Source organism: Chrysochloris asiatica, unplaced genomic scaffold (assembly GCF_000296735.1).
Source record: "Chrysochloris asiatica unplaced genomic scaffold, ChrAsi1.0 scaffold00238, whole genome shotgun sequence".
Lineage (NCBI taxonomy): Eukaryota > Metazoa > Chordata > Mammalia > Afrosoricida > Chrysochloridae > Chrysochloris > Chrysochloris asiatica.
In genome coordinates this window covers 462697-487450 of record NW_006408756.1, presented here as the reverse complement: position 1 = coordinate 487450, position 24754 = coordinate 462697, and the positions used below count along the sequence as shown (strand labels likewise).

The following is a 24754-nucleotide window of genomic DNA, read 5'->3' as shown; positions in this document are numbered from 1 at the left end:
GGCTGCAGAGCCCCTGCCCTCCGGGTGGGTGGTCACACGTAGTTTCTGAACTGCCCCTTGAAAAGGCAAAGGGAGAGGGGGCTGCGCCACTACAGAAAACTGAGTCACCGGCCGGCCCCCCTACACAAGTGATTACGTTCCCCCCTCCGCCTGTAGGGCGGGACTAGCCCGCCCTAACCCCGCCGCTTAAAATGACCGAGCCAGAGAGACACGATCTCGGGCGTACGGGGGCGACGGCAGGTAGGGCTGGATCCAGGCCGGGCGAGCATTCCGGGGAAACAACAGGCGGGGGGTTTCCGTGGCGCTACTGAGCCTCACACCAGGGCGCCCCCGGAAAGCGCGGACAACCGCTCGAGCCAGGACCATGAGGGTGGCCGAGTGGAGGGGCCTGGCCCGGTCTTGTGCGCTGTCCGCCCTACTGCTAGCCCTTGCCTTGCGCGGGATGGCAACTGACGCACCCACCTTCCCGTGGCGGGACACGGAGACTGGCGAGTGGCTGGTGTGCGGCCAGTGTCCCCCAGGCACCTTCGTGCAGCAGCCCTGCCGCCGGGACAGTCCCACGGCGTGCGGCTCGTGCCCGTCGCGCCACTATACGCAATTCTGGAACTACCTGGGGCGCTGCCGCTACTGCAACGTCATCTGCGGGGAACACGAGGAGGAGGCGCGGCCTTGCAGCGCCACCCACAACCGAGCCTGCCGCTGCCGACCCGGTTTCTTCGCGCAATCAGGCTTCTGCCTGGAGCACGCGCAATGCCCACCCGGCGCCGGTGTAGTCGCTCCCGGTGGGTGTCCAGGCGAGTCGGGGCGTGGGGCGGATAGACGACGGCCAGGCAGCTCCCGTGACCCTGTACTACCGTGTTCCACTCCAGGCACTCCCAGCCGGAACACGCAGTGCCAGCCATGCCCCCCAGGCACCTTCTCGGCCGGCAGCTCGAGCTTAGAGCGATGCCAGCCCCACCGCAACTGCACGGCCTTGGGTCTGGCCCTCAACGTGCCGGGCTCCTCCTTCCACGACGTCCTGTGTACCAGCTGCTCCCGCCTCTCGCTCACCGCCCCGAAACTGGGGGAGCCAGGTGAGCTCCGCCCCCGATCCAAGTCAAGGCTCGAGCCTGAGGCACTCCAGGTGAGGCGCTTTCCCACCTCACGCTGGGAAACTGAGGCGGTGGCGGGTCGTCTTAGAGCTCCAGGTCCTCGGTTGCTCTGCTCCAAACCCTCCCCCTCTAGCCACAGTTCATCCCGGAAGCTCCATTGTAGCGTCCCGGCGTGCTTCTCCCGGATAGAGCAAGCCGGTGCCAGTTGGCTCGGTTTTCCACCTCTGCCTGTCCGGGCTTGTCAGTGCCTGAGGGACTGACCCGCGTCCTCCTGTCTCCGCAGAGCACGAGGAGTGCGAACGCGCGCTTATGGATTTCGTGGCCTTCCAGGACATCTCTTTCAAGAGGCTCCTGCGATTGCAGCAGGTCCTGGCGGGCCCTGGAACCGGAAGGCTGTCCGCGCCACCGGAAGAGGGTCGTGCTGCTTTGCAGCTGAAACTGCGACAGCAGCTGGCGGATATGGGCGCACGAGACGGGGCCCTGGGGACGCAGCTTCTGCAGGCACTGCGAACCGCCAGGCTGGCCAGGCTGGAACGCAGTGTCCGTTCGCGCTTCTTCCCTGTGCTCTGAGCCCCTTCTTCCTCCACGCCCCCTCCTCCCCCCTATTTATTCCTCCTCCTTACCGCTCTTCCCAGGGTTGTCCCTAGACCTGAAGCACAGGCAGTCTCCTTTACAAGGTTTATTTGATATAGCCGTTTGGTATCATGGTGTCTGTAATGCCCGAGTGCTCTCAGGGCTGCCTGGCCCCACCCCTGGGCTTCCCTAGCGAATCCTTCTGCTTGGCAGCCTTCAGGGGCAGCTCCTGTATTGGATGCCAGGGGATGGTGGGAAAGCATCTGCTTTCAGATTCCAGTCCACCAGCACTGGGCCAGTGCGAGGTGTGCAGAACCTCCCAGTCCTACCCTTAGTAGCATCAGTGGTACCTGGGACCAGGAGCAGGGACCACCCAGTGGGCTCCCACAGGCCAACTTGTCTCCAGGAACAGGCTACACCAGGCATGGCTGGCTGATGCGCCTTGAACTCTGCCCAGGGGAGCCAGCAGGGAATTTCCCAGGAGGGGAACAGGAGTTGGTCGACATCCAGGGTGCCTCCTTGCTGGGACTGGATGCGGTTTCCCGGCTGCCCTGAGCATCCCACGTGTTTTCAGAGAATCAAGGCTTTTCTCCTCTGGAAGTTGTACTGTTTTCAGAGGGAGGAGCTGCCGACCCCTGCCCCAGCTGTTTATTTCTTGACTCAGCCCCTCCTCAAGGCCCCAGGGGCGGGGGTGGGACCTCAGTCCAGATACCCATGTAATATGATGACTAATGTCCTCTCCTAACTCCTCCTGGGCTCCAGGGGAGCAATGCAATGTCAGTGACCTGACCCAAGCAGCCCCCTAGACCTTGACCCAGTACATACCCTCCCTTTACTGGGACCCCAAACTCAAGGTCCTAGGACCCACACTGGAGTGCGTCACCATTCCCTGCTTGCTCCCTCACTGCAGCCCACCTCCAACAAGCACAGAGCTACTCAGACTGGCTTTATTTCTCACCTTTCAGATGGGAGGGGCCTGGAAAGGGTGTTCTAGCTGCACCACCCACACACACAGGGTGGGGGCACTGTTCTTCCAGAATGGAGGCTCAGGGCTCCTCCAAGAATACCCACTTCCCAGGAACGCAGGCTGGCAAATCACCTCAGCCCCCTGGGGACACACCTCCCAGACACCATACCCAGGTCAGAGCTGGAGATTTGGAGGGAGGGCTCTGTGTCCTGCAGGCATCTCAACTTGCCAGGTGGGATGGGGGCACCAGAAACCCCAGCCCAAACTCCCAACCTTTCCATACAAGTCAACCCCCCCACCTCCCCCAAAAGGAGCTCCCCTACTCCTGAGTTAGAATCCAGGGCCCTTTAGTTCAGACATGGCCCCCGTCTACCTCCAGGATCAGGGGACAGAGGTCACAGGTAGTGCTGTACCATCCCAAGGGGGCCAGGAATGGTCACCGGTGAAATGATGTCACAAGACCCCCACAACAACACCCTGCTTTAGAAAGGCAGGGGTGGAGACCGGGAATCAGCTCAGCCCCTCCCCCCCCCAAGGCCCTGCAGAAGCCGCTGTATGCTTTGGCTTTTGTGGACACCACGCTTGTCTTAGAGGAAACACAAAGCGAATAAGGAAGCCAGAAGACACAGTGCACCCAGAGCCCAGAGCCGGCCGAGTACCGGCAGGCAGCGCCCAGCAGTGGCGGACGAGCCATTTCCAGAAGCACCTCTGTCTACGTGATGTCCCTTTGCCGAGGTGGCCGGTGGACGTTGCGGACGACACACTTCACCATCCACTCGATGCCCTCGTTCACACCCTTGCTGCAGAGAAGTCAGGTATGAATGCAAGGCCACATGCATGCCCCAGCGGTCTGGGCCCCTACTCACCCTGTGAGCGCTGAACAGGCCTGAGTCAGGCAGTCCCTCCGCCCAATCTTGGAGATGCAGTCGCTAAAGGCCGTCTTGATGTCTGGGATGGAGAGGCAGGTCTGGGGGAGAGGAGGCAGTGAAGGCAGGCCCAGCCTCTCTTCACCCTACAGCCCTTCACCTGTCTCATCTACAGTCTCCATGTGGCTGCTGACAAGGAGCTGGTTACAGCGGTCCCAGGAGCTGGGCCAGCACAGTGGCCACGCTGGGCGTCAGCAGCTCTGTTCTAGAACTTTCTTATACCACCCCTCCCCCACAGCAGACAGCACCGCAGTGGCACGTGGTGTCTGGGTAGAAGTGGGCTGAAAACAAGACTGCTCTGGCCTGCTGAGGAAGGAAGGCTGCCGGGCTTGCCCAGAGAGGACCCCAGCATCGGAGGATCCCAGGGGACAATCAAAACCCCTGTTATGCATGGGGCATCTGAGGAACACACCCACCCACTGAGACCCTGCAGCTGGGGTGGGGACCCACGAGAAGCTCACCTCTACATCCTGCTTGTTGGCCAGCACCAGGATGGGGACGCCCTCCAGCACCTCACTTGTGATCATCTTCTCTAGGGGGCGTAGGCAGGCATGAGGGACGGCCCCTGGCACCTCCACCCCTTACCCAGGCACCTCTGCTCACCGAATGCTCGCTTGGACTCAGACAGCCTCTCCTGGTCGGTGGAGTCAATCACGTAGATGACGCCATGGCATTCGGCGTAATACTAGAAGGGGCCGTGGGTTTACTGAGGCTGACATGGCCACCATGTGCTGCTCAAGGAGCAGCCCCCCAACTGGAAGGTCTATCAGGAACTTCCAGAGAGAGGGGATATGGGGTAAACTCAAGGTGTGCCCCCGGGCCTTCCTCCGGATGTGTTGGGTTGACCCTCCCCCTGGAATTGGCCCCAGTACATGTCCTACACCCCACATCCATCTCCTGTGTTCTGGCTCCTCGAGGGCTATGTACTTCGGGTAACAGTAATGTGGACGAGCCCCCGCTGCTCTCCCACATGTCCACAGAGGAAAAGGTGGCCCAGACAGTACGGCATCTGCAGATATGGCACTACCAGAGACAGAGTGCCCACCGGTGGCCCTACTGTTGGCTCCACAACAGCACACCCTTCCTCGGCCCGTGCCCGCCTCCTCCCTACTCCTTTCTCAGGCTTTGATCCTCAATAAACATCCTGTACCCCAGTCTCGTAGGAGAAACATGAGGCTTTCTGCTCCTGTAAAGATTTACAGCCTTGGAAACCCTGTACAGGGTCACTACGAGTCGGAACCGACTCCACAGCACACAACAACAACAACAACAATCCCAGTCTCAGGACTCCTGGCGCGGTGCTGTAGGATAAAAGGTTTGAGGTTCAAACCCAGCAGCTGTTCCTGGGAAACCCTGTACAGGGACAGTATGAGTCAGCATTGACTTGAGAACCCCACCTTCGCCAGGGAACATAAGCCATGTGGCTCGTGTTTCTCTGCATGTGAGTCTGTTCAGCCATGGCTTTACTGGAAACAGGTTATCACTGGCACCGCACAGTCCTTAAGTCACGCACACTAGATTCTGAGCCGAGGAGGAACAGCATTCATAAAGATCTAGCGTCTGCGAAATCGACGCAGGGTGGCTCTGAGTCTGACTCAGCTTGACAGAAGTTGCTTTTGTTTTTAGAAAATAGACAGTGATGCTCTGCTCAAAGATGGTGGCAACCACACCGCAGCACACTTTCAAGGCAGCTCTTATTGCCTGTTTTCTTCTAGAATCAATCTCCTCTGCTGTGCAAGAGATTTGGATGTTTGCAACAAGCACACTGTCTGGGTTTCCACTGGCCACGACTGAACCGGTTTGAAGCCGTGGTTCTGACAAGCAGAGCCCTGGGCTTGGCCCAACTTCTGGCCAAAGCCGACGGTCACAGAAAGCACACTAAGGGCTTCCTGCCAACAACACTGAACATCTCTCTCAGCTGGAGTCAGCTAGTGGGGACACTTCACACACTGCCTGCTGCTGGGACTAGAAACCAGGGGTTGGGTACTTGGTTCTACACAGAAGAGACAGGCCGGTGTCAAGGCAGGCACGTTTGGGTCCTGCCCCAGCCAATCTGCAAGGAAGGGTTACTCTGTTGGCTCACTACTGGCACAGAGCCGAGCTGAAGACCCACTCTCCCTCGTCTAAGAGTCAGTCTGGGGACATTAAGTGACACTGAGTCGGTTCTGATCCATAGAGACCCTGGAAGCAGCTGGAGAGTTTGAACCGCCAACTGTGTGGTTCAAACTAACCCTATAATCCAGCACTAACTCTCCAGTGCCACACTGTCTGGGGCATCAGAGAAGTCTAACCCGAAGGTCTTGAAAATGCACAGAACCCATGCCAAACGAGGTGGCGTTTGCTGTCCACCTTTGGGGCAGCTGTCAGCCAGTGGGAAGAGGCCATCACACAAGAACAGGTCTTGCTGACTGATGACCGAGAGCCCATCAGAAGAGACTTGGAAATGGTCCACCTCAAAGACCCCAGGACTTCCCCACGTTTGGGTTTGCGCTGTCACCTGTCCACCTGCACGCTCATCAGCAATGAAAGGAACTAGGGGCTTCCTCACTGAGGGTCGTAGGGAGGGAGGGCGAGAGAAGTAGATGAAACTGAGGTCCTGGGGGGCAGCTGCGTCCCTCCCGTGTCCTTACCTTGTCCCAGAGCGACTGCAGCTCTTCCTGGCCTCCTAAGTCCCAGAACATAAGGCGGGTTTTCCCCACGTCCACAGTGCCGACTGGGAAGGGACAGTATGTTGTCACCAAGGGGCCCTCTCACTGGGACTGGGCCGCCCCTGGGACCCGAAAGGCAGGCCCACGTACTGTTGAGGCCCACGGTGGTGGTGATCTTGGACAGGCTCAGCCCTCTGTAGTGCTTGCTAAAGCGGGTCTTGGACTGCTCCAGGAAGGTCTGGGGAAGGAAGGCGGCCTCAGCCGTGGGTGGGCGGACGGCTGGCTTTCCCGCTCCCCCGTCCTTAGAGCAAGGGCCCAGCACGCACCGTCTTCCCGGCATTGTCCAGGCCCAGGATCAGGATGCAGTACTCGTCTTTCCGGAACACGTACTTGTACAGGCCGGACAGCAGCGTGTACATCCTGCCCGGGGACGCGGGCGTCACTCGGGAAGCCTATCTGGGCTCGGTCCTACTGGGACCCCTCGCCCCGGCGCCCCCCGCTCCTCCCCGGCCCGCCCGGCCGGCCCACACTCGGGCCCTGGATACACTCGCGGAGCCACCGTAGGTTACGAAGGGACCTCCGTCTTTGGAGACGGGCTACGGGGCGTGGGTTCGCGGCGGAGGCTACCGGTCCCCAAGGCCTCGTCGCCCGCACGGCCCCTCTGCAGCCTCCGTCTCAGGCGCTCACGCCGGCGGGAAGGCCACCGTTCGCGAGGCCTACCTGTCCGCCGGGCCTCGGGCACCGCCGACCGACACCTGACCCCGCGCGGCGCCTGCTGGGACGGCCTGGTCTAGGCCCGCTCCCGGCGGCCCCCGCGCGCCGCGCACTTCCGGCGTTAGCGCTCGGGAGGAAGTGGCGGCGGTGAGAAGGCGGCCGGGCCGCTCTAGCCCGTGTGTTCTGTGGCACTCTATGTTGGCGACCCGGTAACCGCGCGGGGCGATGCGGGAACCGCGGGCGGAGGGGACGGGGCCCGGGCCTGAGGTGAGAGGTGGTGCCAGGGCGGCCCAAGGGGCGTTGGGACGGGCTCCAGCGAGGCCGTGCGAACTTCTCGGCCAGCTACCGGCGATCGCCGAGCTCAGACAGCACCCCGAGAGCCCCGGCAAGCCCGACGCGCGGTCCCAAGGAGGCGGGGTGGGCGCGCTGAGGCTGGGCGCCTTTGGAAGGGGCCAGTTCCGGCGCGCCCCCGGGGGCTGTCTGGGGACGTGGTGAGGCCGCTGCGCCGTCTGCTGCCGCCTTCCCGGGGACTCACCGGCCTCTCATTGCAGCTCCGGCTCCCGCAGCCTCCGCTCTGAAGACGCAGAGGCCCATCTCCGCGCCCCGGGTCCCCAGGATGGACGAGGAGAGCCTGGAGACGGCCCTGCAGACCTACCGTGTGCAGCTGCAGCAGGTAGAGCTGGCCCTGGGCGCCGGCCTGGACGCCTCGGAACAGGCCGACCTTCGCCAGCTGCAGGGGGACCTGAAGGAGCTGATCGGTCTCACCGAGGCCAGCCTGGTGTCCGTGCGCAAGAGCAAGCTGCTGGCCACACTGGACCAAGGCCGCCCTGCCCAGGAGGATACTGAGTACCTGGCCTTCCAGAGGGCTGTGGCAGAGGTAGTGGAGCTACCACCAGCCTCCCCAGGGGCAGAATCGGAGACTGTTTCTAAAGGAGAGACGGGACCTGAGCCCAGCAAGCCCCTGCAGGAGGGGGAAGAGGGGGGTGACCATGACCATGACCAGGAGGACGAGGAGGAAGAGTTGAGTGGGACAAAGGTGAACGCTCCCTACTACAGTGCGTGGGGCACCCTGGAGTACCACAATGCCATGATTGTGGGCACCGAACAGACGGAGGACGGCTCGGCTGCTGTCCGGGTGCTGTACCTCTACCCTACCCACAAGTCCTTGAAACCGTGCCCGTTCTTCCTGGAGGGGAAATGCCGCTTCAAGGAGAGCTGCAGGTAAAGCCCTGGGCTCTGGAGCCCAGCAGCAGGGGTGGGGGCAGGCGGCCTGACCAGGAGAGAGCACTGTGGGCTGGTGGGTGCCCCCAGCAGGGTCCTTGCTTAGACATAGGCTTCCGGGGGAGTCAAGGACTAGAGCGCGTTGCCTGAAAAGTCTGGGTCCCCAGCCCATCATCGGTTGTGTTCTCTAGAATGAGACCTTGTACAACTGACTTGTCTCATGGAAAACGGCAAGCTAGTGAGGCTTGGGTGTGGCTGCCCGCTGAGCCTGTCACTTGTCAGTGTTCTGCCCATGCTCTTCGTTCTCCCCAGACCATGTTGTTTCCCAGGAGTATTCTCTTCACTCATGTGTTTGAAGGACTGAAAGGTTGGGTGCTTTATTATCTGCACGGTCAGCAGGTGGAGGACAAGGCAGGGCAGGAGGATGTTACAATGAGCCGGCAGGCAGCAGTGAATGATGGCGGGGCCTCCCTCATAACAACCGACTCCACCACCATGGGGGCACGCATCTTGTCCTCAATGTTGGACACGATGTGCTGCAGCTGCGAGGACACCTGCAAACAGTGTACCTCTGCTTCCTGCAACCCCCCCCGCCCCCACCTCTTGTGTGGTAACCTCCCAGGAGGGTTTTAAGACTGGTAGCAGGGATTACTGGGGGCAGGGCAGGGGGTTCATTCCACTGAGATGACTTTCTGTTTTGATCTGTTACGAACAAACTATTTCTTACCTTCTTTATTTTAAAAAGTTTTTAATTGTGAACTAACTGCTAGTTTCCATGGGAGAACATCGGCTTTACACTCATAGTTTCATTGCAATGATTACAATCTCCTCCATGCATCATCACTCAACAGTATTTGCTTCCATTCCCATTGTTTTTCTTTCTTTTTTGGAGGGAGGATGTACACAAAAGCACTCAGGAATATATATAATCAGTTAAACAACCATAGGGCACATTCCACAGTCTTTCTCCTTCCCTGAGTCCAGAGTCCTCAGCTGCTCCCTCTCTCCATGTCCCCAGCTCTGCCTCCATCTCTGGTGTCGCTGCTTCTCTGGATAGGGTCGCACATTCTGCTCATGTTCTTCTCCCTTGATGGTCCTAGGGTCCTCTGTTTCTGGACTGTAAGATTAACTACTCCCCCCTTTTTGTTATAAAACTTTTACCTTTACAAGTGTGATAGTCACAATTAGTCATGATAACAATTGCTCACTACTGAATCATAAGAATCTGATCCCCATCTCTTTTCACCAGACCCATCTAGACAAGATGAAAACTATTCAGTGGGGACTCTATCCTCCCCTCCATACTCTTAAACCGTTAACTAAAGTCCATCCTGAAAACTTGTAAACCAGTCACTTCGTGCCTCTATCAGCCCCTTATTTTAGGTTGTTGTTGTGAAGTGCTGTTAAGTCGATTCCAACCCATAGCAACCCTGTGTAGGGTTTCTAAGGAGCAGCTGGTGAGCTTGCCCCGCCGACCTTGCAGTTCAAATGGCTTAGAGGTAGCCAGTGTCTTAAGTTTCCCATCCCTGTCTACCCTGTATACAGAGGGGATAGGATTGACGCTTGATGTGAAGACTCCTTCCCTGTCAGTTGGTATTCCTATCTCCTTTTGCGCGGTAAGAATTTCTCTTGAATGGAGACTTGGTCAAAAAACCATGCGTGTTCTGGGTCCTCTGTGTGGGCTTCCCTAGGTATTACCGGACTTTGGAATTTGTGACTGTAAGGTGGTGTCTTGATTTAACTTGGGTTTCCTCAGTGAGTAGTGAGGTTGAGGAGTTTATCATGTTTATTGTAAGTCAGTCTCTCCCTACTTAAATCTCATGGAGACGAGAGGGTGTGCAAGGAATTGGCATGTCTTAAGCATTGGTGTGACTGTTTGATAAGCACTGGACTGCCAGGTCAGTTGGAACCACAAGGTTGGTGGTTCAAGCCCACCAGCCACTTCTCAGAAACCCTATACAGGGTCTCTATGCATCAGAACCGACTTGGCGGCATGGGACACCACCAGGCATATAGCTGAGTTGTTTTCATTTGTTATTATAAAATACAGCCAGGTACAGGAAACATAGCAAATGGTCAGAGTGAACTCCTTGGTAGTCTCCACTCTGTGCCCCCAAATCCCCACAATCCCCACTTTCCTAACATCCCCTCCATAGTGATTTGGGTGGCTTGTCACCCAAATCCAGTTGTAAACACTGTGATCTAATCGTGTCTGACTCTCACTGTTCTCTGTGGAAGGACTGGACACTGGACATGCACAGCTGTACCCCCCAGTGCCAGCCACCCTCTGAGACCAGGGGCCTGCAGACCTGGTGCCCTTCCTGGCAGGACTTGGCTGTTCTCCTTTGTGAAGTTGGTAGTCACTGAGGCTCAGGATGCGGATATGATAATCCTATCCGTTGGCTTTTTATGAAGAGACACCTAGCCAATGGTAGAGGTTTAGCAGAAAGGCCTAGTAAAGGTTCAGGTTTTGTTGTGTTTTGTTTTCATTTAGTGCACTTATCTTCCAGGGTGAGTTGGTTTCCTGATATCCCGAGAAAGTGCATTTGCTTTAAAAATATTCATCTCTTGATGAACGCTGGGATGTAAACCTGTTTTCGGGGTTTCACCCCATTGCAGTTGAGTACCATTGAAGCTCCCTTCCACTTGACCTGTGGTCTTCGGAGGCATCCTTACTGTGTAGTCATAGGGTTCCCCTCTTACCTACTCCTCCTTCACCCCAGGCCTGAACTCTACCAGCTCTCTTCGAGACCCTGGTTCCTTTTAATGGGTCAGTGTCCAAAGACACACACTGTGGGCAGCAGTTGGTCACTGTGTCCAGGTCTTTTCAGGAGACAGCTATGTGGATGTTTCCCTATGCACAGACACACATGCATGTACACATACACATACCTGTGTTGTTATGGAGAAAGTCTCTCGTGAGTGCCTATTGCCATATCCAGTGCAAACTGAGGACTCTGGTGTTTCACCCAAACCTGTGTGGCCTACACCTGCATTTCCTTCTTTCCACCCAGTATGGGTACAATGCTGTCTGAGATCACTTGTTACAGTTGATGGACTAACATTGATACATTGTTAATTAAAGTCCACCATTTGCTTCAGGGTTGACTTGTTACAATTGTATGCGTTGGGGTCCAGCAGGACAGTATCATGCTGAACAGTTTCACTGCCCTGCACGTTCCGCTCCTCCTGTAGCATACAGCCTGTTCACACTAACTTCCGGTCACGTAGCAGCAGAGGCCCTCCATGTCTTTTTGTGATGTAATAGCTCATTTTTTTTTATTACTGAAGACCCCACCGTATTTGTATAGCTGTATCACAGTCTGTTTATTTATCCATTATCTATTCAGTTCTGAAGAGATGCTAGAAAGTGTCATGTGCAGGACTTGGTGTAGATGTAAGTTTTTATCTCCGTTGTATAAACCGTGCAAGTTTATGGATCTTACGGCAGCAAATGAGACTTCTAATTTCTTCTCTCCCTCACCGGCATTTGCTTTTGCCAGTGTTTGGGATATTTTCTTTTCTAATAGGTGTGTGGACTCCTGGGTGGTACTATAGGATCAGCACTGAACTGTGAACCACAAGGTCGGTGGTTCAAACCTACCAGCTGATCCTTGGAAACCTTATACAGGGTCCCTATGAGTCAGAACCAACTTGATGGCACTTAACAACGGTAAACAATAGGTGTGTGGAGTCTAGGTATGGCACTGTTGGATAAGCACTGGGCTACTAACTGTAAGATAGCGATTCAAACCCACCAGCCACTCCTGGGAAGCCCCGTACATGGACACTATTAGCCGGAACCAAGTTGACAGACAGCATTTAACAACAAAGCGTGTGTCATGGTATAATTTGCTTTACTTTACAATTGGCTAATGATAGATACTTGCTGCCAATGAAGAGGACTTGAAGCATATATTGATGAAGATCAAAGACTACAGCTTTTAGTATGGATTATGCCTCAACATAAAGGAACAAAAATCCTCTCAACTGGACCAGTGGGCACCATTATGATCATTGGAGAAAAGATTGCAGTTGTCAAGGATTTCCTTTTACTTGGATCTGCAGCAGTCAGAAATCCAACGACCCAGTGAGCATTTGTTGTTGTCAAGTTGGTTCCGACTCATAGCGACCCTGTATTGGGGTTCTGAGGAGTGATGGTGGGTTTGAACTACTGACTTGTGGTTCAGACAAATCTCGCAGTCCAGTATTTATCCTCCAGTGCCACACTAGCTGATAGGTATTGGCCGGATCTGCTGCAGATAACCTTGTGAAAGTGTTAAAATGCAAAGATGTGACTTTGAGGTCGAAGGTGTGCCACACCCAAGCTGTACCATTCTCAGTTGCCTCACGGGCTTGGGGGAGCTGAGTAATGCATGAGGAGGACAAGGAAGAGCTGATGCCTTTGAACCATGGACTGCTAGAAGGATGAACTTGAAAGAAGTACAGCCACAGTGCTCCTTAGAAGTCAAGACTTCCCCTAACATTGGACTTGTTATCAGGAGGGACCGGTCCCTGGACGTCCTCATGCTTGGTTAAGTAGAGGATCTGCGAAAAAGGGCAGAGCCTCAACAAGGTGGACTGACACAGTAGCTCCAACAGTGGACTTCAACAGTAATCTCGAGCGGGGGCCAGGACCAGGCAGGCCGAGTTTCCTTCCGCTGTGCGTGGCTCTCTAGGAGTTGGAATGAATTTGGTGGTACCTAACAAGGGCAACATAGCAATGCTGCATCTTTTCATGTTTACTTGCCATCTGAATGTCTTCTTTGGGGAGGCCTCCAGATATTTTGCTTATTTTTTCATTGTTTTTTTGTTTTGTTTTGTTATTGAGGTTTTAATAGGCCAGTGTATAATTTGGGTACAAGTCCTTTATCAGTCATGTTTTGTTTGTTTTTTTAGCTTCTTACTGTGAATTGATGAAAGGTTACAGAGCAGGTCATGAGTTTTACATTCAACAAATCCGAGTGATTGCGGTCCATTCAGTGTCATATTACGTGTGCTTCTTCTTTTACACTCCCCCTTCTTTTCCAACCCTTCTGAATTTTGTCCTTTGCAGTCTGCCTGTTTGATCTCGAATGTTGCGCATTCTGTGGTATGTGTACCTCACTAGTAGTGTCGTCCCCCCCCATATAATTATCTACTGCTTGATCAAAACTTGAGCCATGGGGGGTGACCTGGGGCCCTAGTCTCTATCTGCCCAGTACCAGTAAGCTGGTCTTTTTTATGATTTTGAGTTTTGTTCCACACGTTCACTCACTCTATCCAAGACTTTCTAACATGGTCCTTTTCAGAGCAGTTGGTACCCAGCTCTGGTCTCAGGGTGATGACTGATTGTTTCCAAGCATCTTCAGTTTTCATCACTTTCTTTCCTTCTGATGAAGAGAGACCAATAGTTGCTCATTAGATGAGTGCTTATGAGCACTGAAAGTCCCAGTCATCACTCACCCAAGTAGAATGTCCAACACTGGGTATCAGTCCTGTTTGTCTTCAGGTACATGTTTTGGCAAAACCGTAGTCCGACTTTTTAGTCTCTTCATTCTCTTAACTAACAGTGTCTCTTGTAAAACACTATTTTTTTTTACTTGACTGAATCCAATTTAGCGATTTTTTTCTTTCTTTCATGGATTGTGCTCTTTGTGTTATTATATACAAACTCATCACCAAATTCAAGACTGCCTAAATTTTCTTGTCTGTTAATCAACAGGTGTTTTCATTTTACGTTGAAGTGTACGATCCATTTTGAGTTGATTTTTTGTGAAAGGTCAGTGGTTTTTGTTTTGTTTTGATTTGGGGCATGGGACTTATTTTCTTTGTGTTTGTTTGGGTTTGGGGCACTGTTGTCCTGAAGTGCCATTGAGTTGGTGCCGACCCATAGCGACCCTGTATAGGGTTTCTGAGGAGCACCTGGTGAGCTTGAACTGCCGGCCTTGCATTTCAAACCGCTTTGCATCTGGTGCATTAGCCCACAGCCCCACACCAGGTGGGGCTGCCTTATTTTGTTTGTTTGGGTTTGGGGCTTTAGCTACCGGTTCCCTAATGCTGCTTCCCTGGAGTCCTGGTGTGGTACTGGGGTTCATGCGCTGAACTGCAAGGTCAGTGATTGAAGCTCACCAGCCAATCCTTGGAAACCCTATACAGGGTCACTATGGGTTGGAACCGGCTCAATGGTACTTAACAACAACAATGATGCTTCCCAGCACTGCTGTTGAAGAAAATGAATGTCCTTCTTCCATGCCCCCTCGTTTGCGTCTTTGCCAGGGATCAATGAACTATATTTATGTGGATCTATTTCTGGGCTCTGTTCTGTCCCACTGATCTTATTTTGTTCCTTTGTCAGTACCACACTGTCTTGATGGCTATCGTAAGTCTTGAAGTCAGGGGATTTCAAACCTCCCAGTCCGTTCTCCTTTGGTGCTGTGTTGACTATTCTGGCTCGTTGACTTTTCTATATACACTTTAGGATCCGTTTATCAATATCCATAGAGTAAATTGCTGGGAGTTTGAATGAGACTGGATTGACTCTGTATATCTAAGTTGGGAAGAACTGGCATCTTAACAATATTGAGTCCTGTCCTGGTGATGTAATGGTTAAGCAGTTGCCTGCTTAAAAAAAAACAATTGCAGGCGAAATATGTGGCGGTATGCTTCCCTAAAGATTTACAGCCTTGGAAACCTCATGGGAAAGTTCTGCCCTGCCCTACGGTGGCGCTAAGGGTCGGACATGCCAGCAAGTGTCGTTTTTGGTTTGTCCATGAACGTGAACTCTATCTCCTTTCATTTATACCTTTGAGTTCTTCGATGAGAGTTTCATAGTTATCCTCATTAAATCTTGTACATATTTTGTTTGATTTTACCTGTCTAACATCAGAGGGGAGTATGAAAATCAAGATTGGTCCAAAGCAGATTGCATCAAGTAGGAGGTCCACCCTGTTGACCAGTTCTGACACCAGCCATCCCTCCCATGACACTCTCTGCTTTTCTGCTGGGTTCAATCATTAGTTACAGTGGCCACACAGAACTCACAGTTAGGTGTTTTGTTAAGGGAGTAGCAGGGTACAGCTCACTATCAGAATCAACAGGCTTGCATACAAGTCAGGGTCGGGAAACACACAGGCAGAGTCCAGAAGACTCCCTCAAGGTGGAGGCAAGCTCTCTCAGCTCCTTAGGCCATTACAGGTAAGCAGGCCTCCTCTGGGCCTCCAGCTGTCCTGCGGGCAGCCTCTCCATTGCTAACTGGCACAGCCCATGGCTACTGCAGCCGCTGTGCGCTCTCCTAGCCACATGCTAGCAACAGGTTTCTGCCGTTGCGGCCAGCTGCTTGCTGTGAGAGCCCTTCTGGACCCTTCCTTTCCTAACCAGTTACAGCTCACTTGAGGGTCCCTCACCTCACCCCTCTCTGCTGCTTCTGTCTTCTTGCCTCTTTTCCTTCTTTCTTCCTTTGTTCTGTCTGCCAATCATTCCTCATCTGTTTCAAGGCATGGCCCTCCACCAGGGCCATGAATTACCAGCTCCCCTCAGTAGGCCACACGTTTTCTTTGCATACTAGACTATATAGTAACTTTATTTGCATCATCTAGCTATTTCAGGGTACACAGTGGCTTTGTGGGATAAGCACTGGACTGTGAACCACAAGGGCAGCAGTTCAAGCTGACCAGCCACTCTGTGGGAGAAAGATAAGGCTTTCCGCTGCAGCAAAGATTTACAGTCTTAGAAACCCTACACAGGGTCATTATGAGTTGGAAATGACTCTCGATGACACTTAACAACCTAGGGATTTCATTTGCATAGACTATGGACCAGTTCCTGCAAGGTGCCTAGGACCAGACAAAACATCAAACCACAAATTGTTTACTGTATACCCAAGAGCTGTCAATCAACCTGGACAAAAGGACCCAGCTCTCTAGGGGCTTAGAGGGAAATCTCTCCCAACAGTTTCTGTAAAGTACCAGATGCACCACAGTAAGCATATCATTCCTTTTCTTTTCTTTGTAATAAAGTAAATGTTGTTGTATGTATAATTTATAATCCAACTGTTCACTGCTGGTATATAGGAAAGCAATGGACTTTTGCATGTTAGCCTGTGTCCTGCAAACGAATTCATTCCAGAAGAGGTTTTAGTTGTTGTTAATTCTTTTGCATTTTCTATATAGATGATCCTATCATCTGTGAACAAAGACCATTTATTTTTTCATTCTAGATTCTATCTTTTATTTAATTGTTTTGAGTAATTACACTAACGAGTACAGTGTTGAATAGAATTGCCGAGAGAAAACATCTTTACCTTGTCCCTAATCTTGATGTAAATTTCTCTCCATAAGTATGATGTGAGCTCTGGGGTTTTTGGTAGATTTTCTTTGTCCAGTGGAGGAAGTTCTCTTCTGTACTTAACTTACTGAGATTTTGTTTGGGTTTTAATTCATGAATCAGTGGTAGATTTTGTCAAGTGCATTTTCTGCCTCTATTGATCTGATCATGTGATTTTCATCTTTAGTGCGTTGGTGGGATGGATTCCATGAATTGATTTTGAATGTTGATCTGATCATGTGATTTTCATCTCTTTAGTGTGTTGACGGGATGGATTCCATGAATTGATTTTGAATGTTGTACCTGTGCAGGGTTATATGAGTCGGAATCACCTTGGCGGCACTTAACACCAACCGGCTTGAATTCCTAACATGGTTGGACCTGATTTGCTAGTAGTATGTTGGGATTTTTGCACCTATGCTGCTGGGAACTGCTGGCCTGTACTTTCCCTGCCGGTTTGGACTATTCCTACCAGTCGTAGTGAAGCCCCGGGGAGGCGCTGTGGGTTCAGGCGTCAGACTGCAGAGCCGTTTGAACTGTAGGGCAGAGGTTCAAGCTCACCAGCTGGTCCTTGAAAGCCCTATACAGGGTCGCTATGGGTCGGAATCGACTCAACGGCACTTCACAACACCAACATAGGTAGTAATGGAGCCCTGGTGTGGCACTGCAGATTAATGCGCGCTGGACTGCAAGATTGGTTTGAACTATAAGGTCAGTGGTTCAAGCTCACCAGCTGCTCCTTGGAAACCCTATACAGAGTCTCTATGGGTTGGAACCAACTCGACAGCACTTAACAACAACAACAGTAGTAGTATTAAGGACCCCTGGTGGCACTCACTGTAGAATAAGCGCTGGACTTCTAAATAACAAGAGCAACTTCTAATAAGATCAGCAGTTCCAACCCACCAACCACTCCATGGAAATAAGATCAACTGTCTGCTTCTGTAAAGCTTTGCAGCTTCAGAAACCCTAGGTTGGTGTTGTTAAGTGCCATCGAGTTGGTTCTGACTCACAGTGACCCTGTGCAGGGTTTCCGAGGAGTAGCTGCTGGGTTTGAACCACAGGCTTTGTGGTTAGCAGTCCAGTGCTGATCCTACAGCGCCGTACCAAGACTCCCAGAACCCTCTACAGTGTGGAGTTCTGCACGCTCTCAGTTCTGGTTGTAATTTTCTGATTCACTAACATCTAAACATCAAGATGCCACTATTATAACCAGCGTCTACGCTTCACTTTGGGGTGGGCTCAGTCACATTACTGCATTCACATGCACATCATGCATGTGCGCACACACATACATGCACTTGGTTAGCAGCTAGTAACTGGAGGTTCAAGTTGGGTGCGGGCAAGTGGGAGGTCACCTGCCAAATTGTTATTCCAGCCCAGAGCTCTGGGAGTCAGCACAGAGCATCTGTTGCAAGTAGCCAAGGCCACCTTGACAAGAAAGTGTCAGTGTGTGTGTGTGTGTGTATGTGCGTGTGTGTGTATAAATGTGCGTATGCATGTAATGTGAGTGTATGTATGTGTCTGTGGTTATATTTGTGTGTGTGTGTGTGTGTGTGTCTTATAGAATGGGTGTGTGTGCATAAGAGTATGCACGTGCATGTCTCTGCATGAGTGTGTACATGTGTGTATGTCTCTGTGAGTATACGTGTGCATGCATGTCTCTGTGTGAGTATATGTGGGTATGTGTGATTGTATGTGTCCATGTGTGTATCTGTGTAATTATATGTATGTCTGTGTGAGTATGTGCTCATGTGTATTGTGTACATGCATATCTGTAGTAATATATGTGTACGTATGTTTGTGTATATGTACGTGTGTGGGTATATGTATCTGAGAATGTGTGTGCACATGCCTGTGTGTGTCCGTTTGTGTGTATGGGAGTATATGTACGTGTAATTGTATGTGTCCATGTGCGTGCATGTGTGTATCTGTGTGGGTATATGTATATATGTCTCTGTGTGTCTGTACGTGTGTATGCATGAGTATATGTGTGCGTGTGTATGTTCAGGTGTGAATATATGTGTGCATGTCTGTGAGTATATGTGTGCAAGTGTGAGTATATGTGTACACATGTATATGTCAGTGTGAGTATACATGTACTCTGTGTGTGTGAGTAGATACGTGTGTGGATATGTGTATATGTATACATCTGTTGGTATACATGTGTGTCGGTGCATACATGTGCAGCTGTATTGTACATGCATATGTCTCTGTGTCTTGTATGTTTGCATGTGTTTCCATTTATGCACACCTGTGACTATGTACACATACATGTGGTTGTGTGTGTGGCTATGCATGTACATGTGTTTATTGTGAGAGTATGTGTTACATATGTATGGCTATGTGCGTGTGCATGTTTGTGAGTATGTGTGTGTGGGTGTATGTGTACATGTGTGATTAAGTTATATGCATAAAGGTGTGTGTCTGAACATAACATTGACATGTAGACGTGTGTCTGCAGGCATGTGTATGTAAGTGTGTACTTGTGTGGGCATGGGTGCACGTGTAAGGATATTATGTGATCATGTGTACACGTGTGTGGATGTGTGTGTGTGTGAGTATGCGTGGTGTGTGTCTATAATTTGTGTCTATCTGCATACATGTTTGTTTATACATATTTATATTCTCTCTTCATGTGTATGTATTTCATGTGTATGTATGCCCACGTCTCTGTGTACATACACATAAACCAACTCAACAGCACTTAACAACAAAATGTACATGTATGGTTATGTCTGTGTTTGTATATATGTATACATATGTATATTTTGTGTGTGTGTGTGTGTATTTGCATATGTGTGTATATGAAGTCCTGGTGTGGGCTGTAAGATAAGCACCGGACTGCTTAGTTGGCAGTTCAGAAACATGGTCACTGAGTTGCACTTACTGACAATGTGGGTCTATTGGCCTTTCTGTGTATGCATGTCATGCATAACTATGTTGTGTGTTCCTGCATAGCGGTCTTATATGGAGTTTCCATGGAGCAGCTGGCGGGTTTGAACTGCCAACCTTGTGATTAGCAGTCCAGTGTGTTTATGTGGTGTATGTGTGTGTATGTACACTTGTGCACACACACACACCCCTCTGCAGGTTCTCCCACGGTCAGGTGGTAGCTATGGATGAACTTCGGCCCTTCCAGGACCCGGACCTCAGCTCCCTGCAGGCGGGCTCTGCATGTCTGGCCAAGCACCAGGATGGCCTGTGGTACTCAGCACGGATCACTGGTGAGGTGGCCACTGTGCCCCTGTCTCCTTCCTGGGCTACCATTCCCTCTGCTCTTGGGGGTTTTCCCGGACTCACTGGTGCTCCCTGTCACGTGGCCCCTACCGCCTTCCTAGCATGGGGCTTTGCAACCCGGCTCTGAGGTCCTAGGTGAACAGGAGGGGGGTCCTGTCGTCAAGGGCAGGGCTCAGAATAGTGGTACCCACCCCCACCCCGCCACCCCTCCACCCCTGCCCCTGTTGGGGCCGCTGACCTGGGCTTGCTCTGGGCCGTTCCAGATGTGGACAGTGGCTTCTACACCATCAAGTTTGACTCTCTGCTGCTGAAGGAGGTGGTGGTCGAGGGGGACAGCGTGCTGCCGCCGCTGCGTAAAGAACCCACTGAGTCCTCGGACTCTGACAGCAGCGACCCGGATGACTGCAGCTATGCTAGAGGTGTGGGGAGGGGAAGAGCCGCTGGGTCCGTCAGTCTTGTGCTCAGCGCAGGATCTCAGTTGAGTTGAGGGATGAGGACCTCTGGGGGCCAAAGCCCACCAAGAGCAGCAGGACTGGCCCTTGGGAGCCGACTTGGCGGCGCGGGTGGGGGTGGGGGGCAGAAGTGTGACCTCTACCTCCCTCGCCCCCAGATCCCACACTCCAGCCAGCTAGGAAACTGGAGTTGGTAGCGCCTGAAGCCTTGTTTCCATGGTGATGGGGCGGAGCTTGTAGAGGAGGTGGGGTCTGGGAGTAGAAACCTGGCTGGTATCTGTCAGCAGGCCTAGTGTTAATGAAGATCAAGAGGAGCCTGCAGAGCGAAGGGGCAACTAGGGGACCACAGTGAGGGTACTGCTGTCATGTGAACCTACGCAGACCTGTGGGTTCAGGCTGCATGCGACCGACGTGGCACTACCTCTGTTCCCACAGTCCTGGACTCCGGGCCCGCAGCAGAGGACGGGCCAAGCAGCGCCGCCTTCGCAGGCTGGGAAGTGCACACGCGTGGTATCGGCTCCAGGCTCCTTGCCAAGATGGGCTATGAGCCTGGCAGGGGTGAGTGCGCTGTCCTGGGAGACGTGGGGGGCCTTAGTGGGCTGAGGGATTTGTGTCTGTCTGTGTGTGCTATCCTGGAGGGGCCCGGGAAGGGTGGGTACATTGTCCTTGGGGGAACCAGCACAGCCGGCACCTATGTCTCCCCAGGTCTAGGCCGAAATGCACAGGGCCGGGTGGAACCCATCCAAACAGTGGTGTTGCCAAGAGGGAAATCTCTGGACCAGTGTGCGAAGGCCCTCCAGAGGAGAATGAGGGGCGGCAAGGCGGGCACCCACAGGCCCCCCAAGGGCCCGGGAAAGGGGACGGTGCCTGCAGGCCGCCCACCCCCTCGGAACGTGTTTGACTTCCTAAACGAGAAACTCCAGACTCAGGCTTCTGGGGCTCTGGAGGGGGGGGCAGGCCCCACAGGGCTGAGGGGTGGCAAGGAAACCTACAATGCCAGCAAGAGCACCAAGCGAGCTCTGAGCCTGCGGCTCGTTCAGACCGAAGAGCAGATCGGGCGCACCCAACGGGACATCCGGAGCATCCAGGAGGCCATTGCCCGCAATGCTGGCAGGTACACGGTGCAGGCTCGGGGCTGATTCTAGGAGGGTCTGGCTGACTGCGGTGGGGCTAGGGACACCTGGGTTTGACAAGTGTGGCCCACACTGACCTCAGACCCTCTACAGGCACAGCGTGGCCGCAGCCCGGCTACAAGAGAAGCTGGTGGGTGCCCAGCGGCAACTGGGGCAGCTCCGGGCTCAGGAGGCAGGACTGCAGCGGGAGCAGAGGAAGGCAGACACTCACAAGAAGATGTCTGAGTTCTAGCTCTTCTTCCAGCCTCTGATGGACCCAGGGACCCTGAAGAGGGGCTGGCTGTTCCCCGGGCTGGGCCCAGTGCCTCCTCTGGCCAGCTGAGCCCATGGGAGGGGGTGGGACCCCTCTGGACATATTTGCCGGTGTCTTAAATTGTCTTGAGCCAGGACATTAAAGTAACTCCATGACACACCCCTCAGTGGAGACTTGGCTGCTGTAGGATCTTTGAGGGGAGGGAGGACTGGACTCTAGGGGTCTAGGGGAAGCCAGGAGGACTGGCATCGTCACTTTTCCAGATGGGGCTACCTGCCCCTCTCCTGCGCTTGCAGAGAGCCCTAAGACAGGGTGGAGTGCTGGGTGCGCCGGGGAGAGATTAGGCCCCGTAGTGGCCATCTGGGGTTGTTAATGGTAGCTGGGGTCGCCTAGCATGGGCCCTAGCTTCCTCTTGCCAGGTGATCTTGTCACACGCACAGGGGACACCATCATGCGAGGAGGGTGGGACGCACATCCTTCAAACCATAAGCATCAGCCAGTATCTTCCTGAGTCACATATAGACTGGGGGTGGGAGTACAGCTGTGGCAGGTGGCGGGCTGCGGCGGTGGCTAGGTGGGAGGTACTGAGAGACACATGGCAGGAAATGAGGTGGGGGCACAACTTCGGCACGCCCATGCTGCCGGAACCGCCCAGAGGCTGAGAAGGCGCCACAGTGCCCAGGCTGGGTAAGAGCTGCATGGGGGGTGACGGGTCAGGGCCTGGAGCACCCTTGGAGTCCTGCCAACCAGGGAGATTTGAGAGTGAGCTAGAGACTCGGCCTGCCCCCTTCCCCCCCTCACTTCCTCTCTTGTCTCCCCTTTCCTCTGTTCCCCTGCTGGTCTAAGAGCAGGGCTGTGTGCTGAGTGTATTACCTAACTTCAGCAGCCCTAGGACCCCAGCAAGGGGACCATCGTGTGTAGTGGGGTGGTAAACAGGGAGAACTAAGAGCCAGACAAGTGAGTGGGCTCTCAGCTCCCTGGGTATCAGCAGGCCTGGCCACCTGAGGCTGCCAGCCGCAAGCCCAGGGTGTGTACTTAGGGCCTTCCCCAGGCCACAGGTTTGGGCTGCAGTGACCACAGTGGGACTGAGGCAGTCCACAAGTGTCTGTCCCTCCTCACTGCAGATGCTCCGCTGCCACCCCTCACCTCTGAGGTCCTCTCATCCCCCTCACCAGGACTGGTTGGGGGTGCCGGGGGGGCCCCTGGGGAGAAGGACGCAGGCTGCAGCTTCCTGTGCGCTGAGTCAGCGCACACTCAGAGCCAGCCAGTCAGGCAGAGCTCCCGGGCCCCAGTGTCCTCTCTCTATTCTAGGCAGGTCGGTGTGGGGATGGGGCCACAGCTGCCCTCAGCCCCTCCTGCCCTCTGGGTCCTCGCTGGCTCCATGCTGCTCCTTGGGGTGTGGGTACTGTGCACAGCCTGCCACAGGTACGTCCATCTGTGCCGGTTTCCCCTGGGGAGTGGTGCAGGCCCAAGGATGGGGCCAGGGTGTGAAGGGGGTGCTAATGACAGTCCCATCTCAGCCACCCTGATCTGATGGTCCCCTCACCCCCAGGAAGCGGGTGTCGAGGCCGCAGGCAGGACTGCAGGGGGCTGAGATGTTGGCCAACTCGGTGAGTGTCAGGTGGTCCCCCCGCTGGACTGGGGCAGTGGGCCGGGTACCAACCAGTCTCCCTTGCTTCCTTCCAGTCACTATTGAGACAGACCCACCTCTGCTCCCTCAGCAAGTCGGACACTAGGCTGCATGAGCTACACAGGGGTCCTCAAGGCAGCCGAGGTGAGGGGGCCACGGGCATAGAATGTGGGACTGGGATTCAGGTTAGGGCCTGGGGTGCCCCAAACAGCTGGGGGGTCATGCTGCTGTCCCTGAGTGACCTTGGACCTGACCCCCACCTCTAGCCCCTCGGCCTGCCAGCATGGACCTCCTGCGACCACACTGGCTGGAGGGGTACAGGGGCACCCTCAGGCTGCCTGAAGTGCCCCCACCCTCTCCACACCAAGAGCCGCCCTGGCCCCTGCCTGTTGTCCCAGCTCCAGCCCCCTCTGGCCTGGAGACCACCTATTCTAACGTGGGTCTGGCCGCGCTCCCCAGAGCCAGCCTGGCAGCCAGTCCTGAGGTCTGGTCAGGGGCCCAGCTGCACAGTGGCTGGGCCATGCCTGGGCTGGGACCTGTGTTGGCTGAGTATGCCTGCGTCCGGAAGCTCAAGGGGACAGACGAGTGCCCCCAAGAACATCACAGAAAGACTGAGTTGAGCCCAGTCACCCAGGTGGGCAGGGCGGGGAGGGGGGTGGGGGAAGGTAGCTGGGAGGATCTTTGACCAATGAGTGGTGCTGACTCACTCTGGGGGGCTTCTCTCTCCAGGTGGACAGCCTGTACTCCAGGGTCAACAAGCCTAAAAAGAGGGACGCAGGGTCCACCACGGAGCAGCTGGATTCCAAGGGTACAGGCTCTTCACAGGCCCACCTGCAGAGGAGCCCTGGTTTGGACCATGACCCCCAGGAAAATGTGTATGAGAGCATCCAGGAGCTGAGCCATGAGCCCCGGAGTCTCCCAACCGGCTGTTAGCGGGGGTGGGGACACATGCAGGGCACCAGCCACGCCTGCCCTCCCAGCCTCTGAGAAGGCTTGGGAACTTGGTGTGGACTGTAGAGGCCTGAGTTTGAATAAATTCATTTCTAAGAACTAACGCTGTGCCTCAAAGCTGCAGTTCCTGAAAACCTGGGAAGATCAGCGGATTGCCTGGAAGGATGATGGGCCACCAAGCTGGTGCCCTGCCACGGGAACAGAGGCTGGGGGCAGAAGTGGCTGTCGCCTGAGGTCATCATGCCCAGGCAGGCCAGGCTGGAAGGCAGAGGAGAGGGAAAAATCAAGGCAGTGACCCCACGAGCTTTGCGGAGGATCTGGATCCTGGGCGTGCACTCCGCTAGAAGCCCCGCTGTTGCACTGCCTGCGGTCAGAGTGGGCGGCAGGCAGTGCTTTGGAAAGTAATCTGCGTCCAGCAAGCCCGCCAAGGAGACGCAGCCCTACCGGGGCTCTATGACTCCGCGGGCACACCTCTAGGGGAAGCGGCCTCTCCCACGCAGCGTGCGACTCAGCCCGGCGTGAGGGACGAGGGTGGAGCCGGGCCAGGGGCGGTCACGGCCTGCGCTCCCGCTCCGCCCCATCCTCCCTGAGCGCGGGAGCGGCCTGGGCGGAGTGGAGTGGCGCGGGGCGGGGGTGGGGGCGGGGCCGGGC

The 24754-nt window shown here is 54.2% G+C and overlaps 4 protein-coding genes across 6 annotated transcripts; 3 read left to right on the top strand and 1 right to left on the bottom strand.

Annotated features, from left to right (window-relative positions):
- Positions 1-364: 364 nt before the first annotated feature.
- TNFRSF6B (tumor necrosis factor receptor superfamily, member 6b, decoy) lies at positions 365-1661 on the top strand. Its single transcript, XM_006873380.1, has 3 exons — positions 365-782; positions 870-1073; positions 1375-1661. Exons 1-3 carry the CDS (start codon positions 365-367, stop codon positions 1659-1661), a joined length of 909 nt encoding a protein of 302 aa, XP_006873442.1.
- A 1676-nt stretch (positions 1662-3337) lies between these two features.
- Positions 3338-6629, bottom strand: ARFRP1 (ADP-ribosylation factor related protein 1). Its single transcript, XM_006873338.1, has 7 exons — positions 6532-6629; positions 6356-6443; positions 6188-6270; positions 4161-4242; positions 4019-4089; positions 3498-3598; positions 3338-3431 (listed from the first exon to the last, which is right to left on the bottom strand). The coding sequence occupies exons 1-7, from the start codon at positions 6622-6624 to the stop codon at positions 3344-3346; spliced, it is 606 nt and encodes a 201-aa protein (XP_006873400.1). The 5' UTR covers positions 6625-6629; the 3' UTR covers positions 3338-3343.
- A 906-nt stretch (positions 6630-7535) lies between these two features.
- Positions 7536-21501, top strand: ZGPAT (zinc finger, CCCH-type with G patch domain). 3 transcript variants are annotated; one of them, XM_006873337.1, is made up of 6 exons: positions 7536-8140; positions 19538-19671; positions 19948-20070; positions 20572-20694; positions 20842-21250; positions 21363-21501. In XM_006873337.1, exons 1-6 carry the CDS (start codon positions 7536-7538, stop codon positions 21499-21501), a joined length of 1533 nt encoding a protein of 510 aa, XP_006873399.1. The 3 variants fall into 3 exon arrangements, with proteins under 3 accessions (XP_006873399.1, XP_006873398.1, XP_006873397.1); XM_006873336.1 differs by having other exon boundaries at positions 19948-20103; XM_006873335.1 differs by having other exon boundaries at positions 19948-20166; positions 20593-20694.
- A 1348-nt stretch (positions 21502-22849) lies between these two features.
- Positions 22850-24085, top strand: LIME1 (Lck interacting transmembrane adaptor 1). The gene is made up of 5 exons (XM_006873379.1): positions 22850-22947; positions 23075-23132; positions 23209-23296; positions 23419-23786; positions 23882-24085. Exons 1-5 carry the CDS (start codon positions 22850-22852, stop codon positions 24083-24085), a joined length of 816 nt encoding a protein of 271 aa, XP_006873441.1.
- Positions 24086-24754: the final 669 nt, after the last annotated feature.